Genomic DNA, 592 nt, shown 5'->3' with positions numbered 1-592 from the left:
TGGCCAGCCGTACTCACGGAACAACACCTGGGGAATGCATACATATACAAGGATGGGATTGGAATATGGACCTGGAGCGACAGAAGCCTTAAATCAATAGCAGCTATTAAAGTAAAACTCTAAATATAATAATAAGTAAGCATAACTGAACTCTAAATAATTAAAGGTACAGTCAGCGATTTCAAACCCAATACATTTTTTGTCACATTCACCACTCCTACATCTCTTGAATGTTTCATTTGGTCCTTAGTTCAAATATAATGTATGTTGTTTTGGACAAAAGGGTATGCTAATAAATTTAAATATAGACATAAACACAAACAAACGCGACTTCCTGCGAAATCGCTGACTGCACCTTTGACAGGAAAATTCACTTTAAACTGCTGGCTGTCCATTTCAATAGACACTGAGTTAAAAGCTGCTGGTCACTTCATGTCACACACACACACACACACACAGGTTTGAGAGGGACATGTGTGCATCAGGGAGTTTGAGAGTGATGTGTATGTGTCTCACACGTCTGTGGTGTGTGTGTTCCACCACTCACCAGCAGGGCAATACACAGGCCGAGCAGCACACCAGCCCCAACCAT

General features: G+C 41.4%; 1 protein-coding gene across 1 annotated transcript in view; it reads right to left on the bottom strand.

The window, feature by feature from the left end:
* The window catches only part of si:dkey-103g5.4, a 24078-nt gene extending 23486 nt beyond the window's left edge, over nucleotides 1-592 (bottom strand). Inside the window, exons 1-2 of the mRNA XM_048267015.1 lie at nucleotides 548-592; nucleotides 1-27 (exon numbers count right to left, since the gene is read on the bottom strand). The exon at nucleotides 1-27 is cut by the window's left edge and continues 148 nt beyond it. Coding sequence (XP_048122972.1) covers nucleotides 1-27; nucleotides 548-592 — 72 coding nt within the window. The remainder of the gene's footprint in view (nucleotides 28-547) is intronic.

Source organism: Alosa alosa, chromosome 16 (assembly GCF_017589495.1).
Source record: "Alosa alosa isolate M-15738 ecotype Scorff River chromosome 16, AALO_Geno_1.1, whole genome shotgun sequence".
In the NCBI taxonomy this organism is placed as follows: Eukaryota; Metazoa; Chordata; class Actinopteri; order Clupeiformes; family Clupeidae; genus Alosa; species Alosa alosa.
This window is presented reverse-complemented; position numbering and strand designations above follow the sequence as displayed.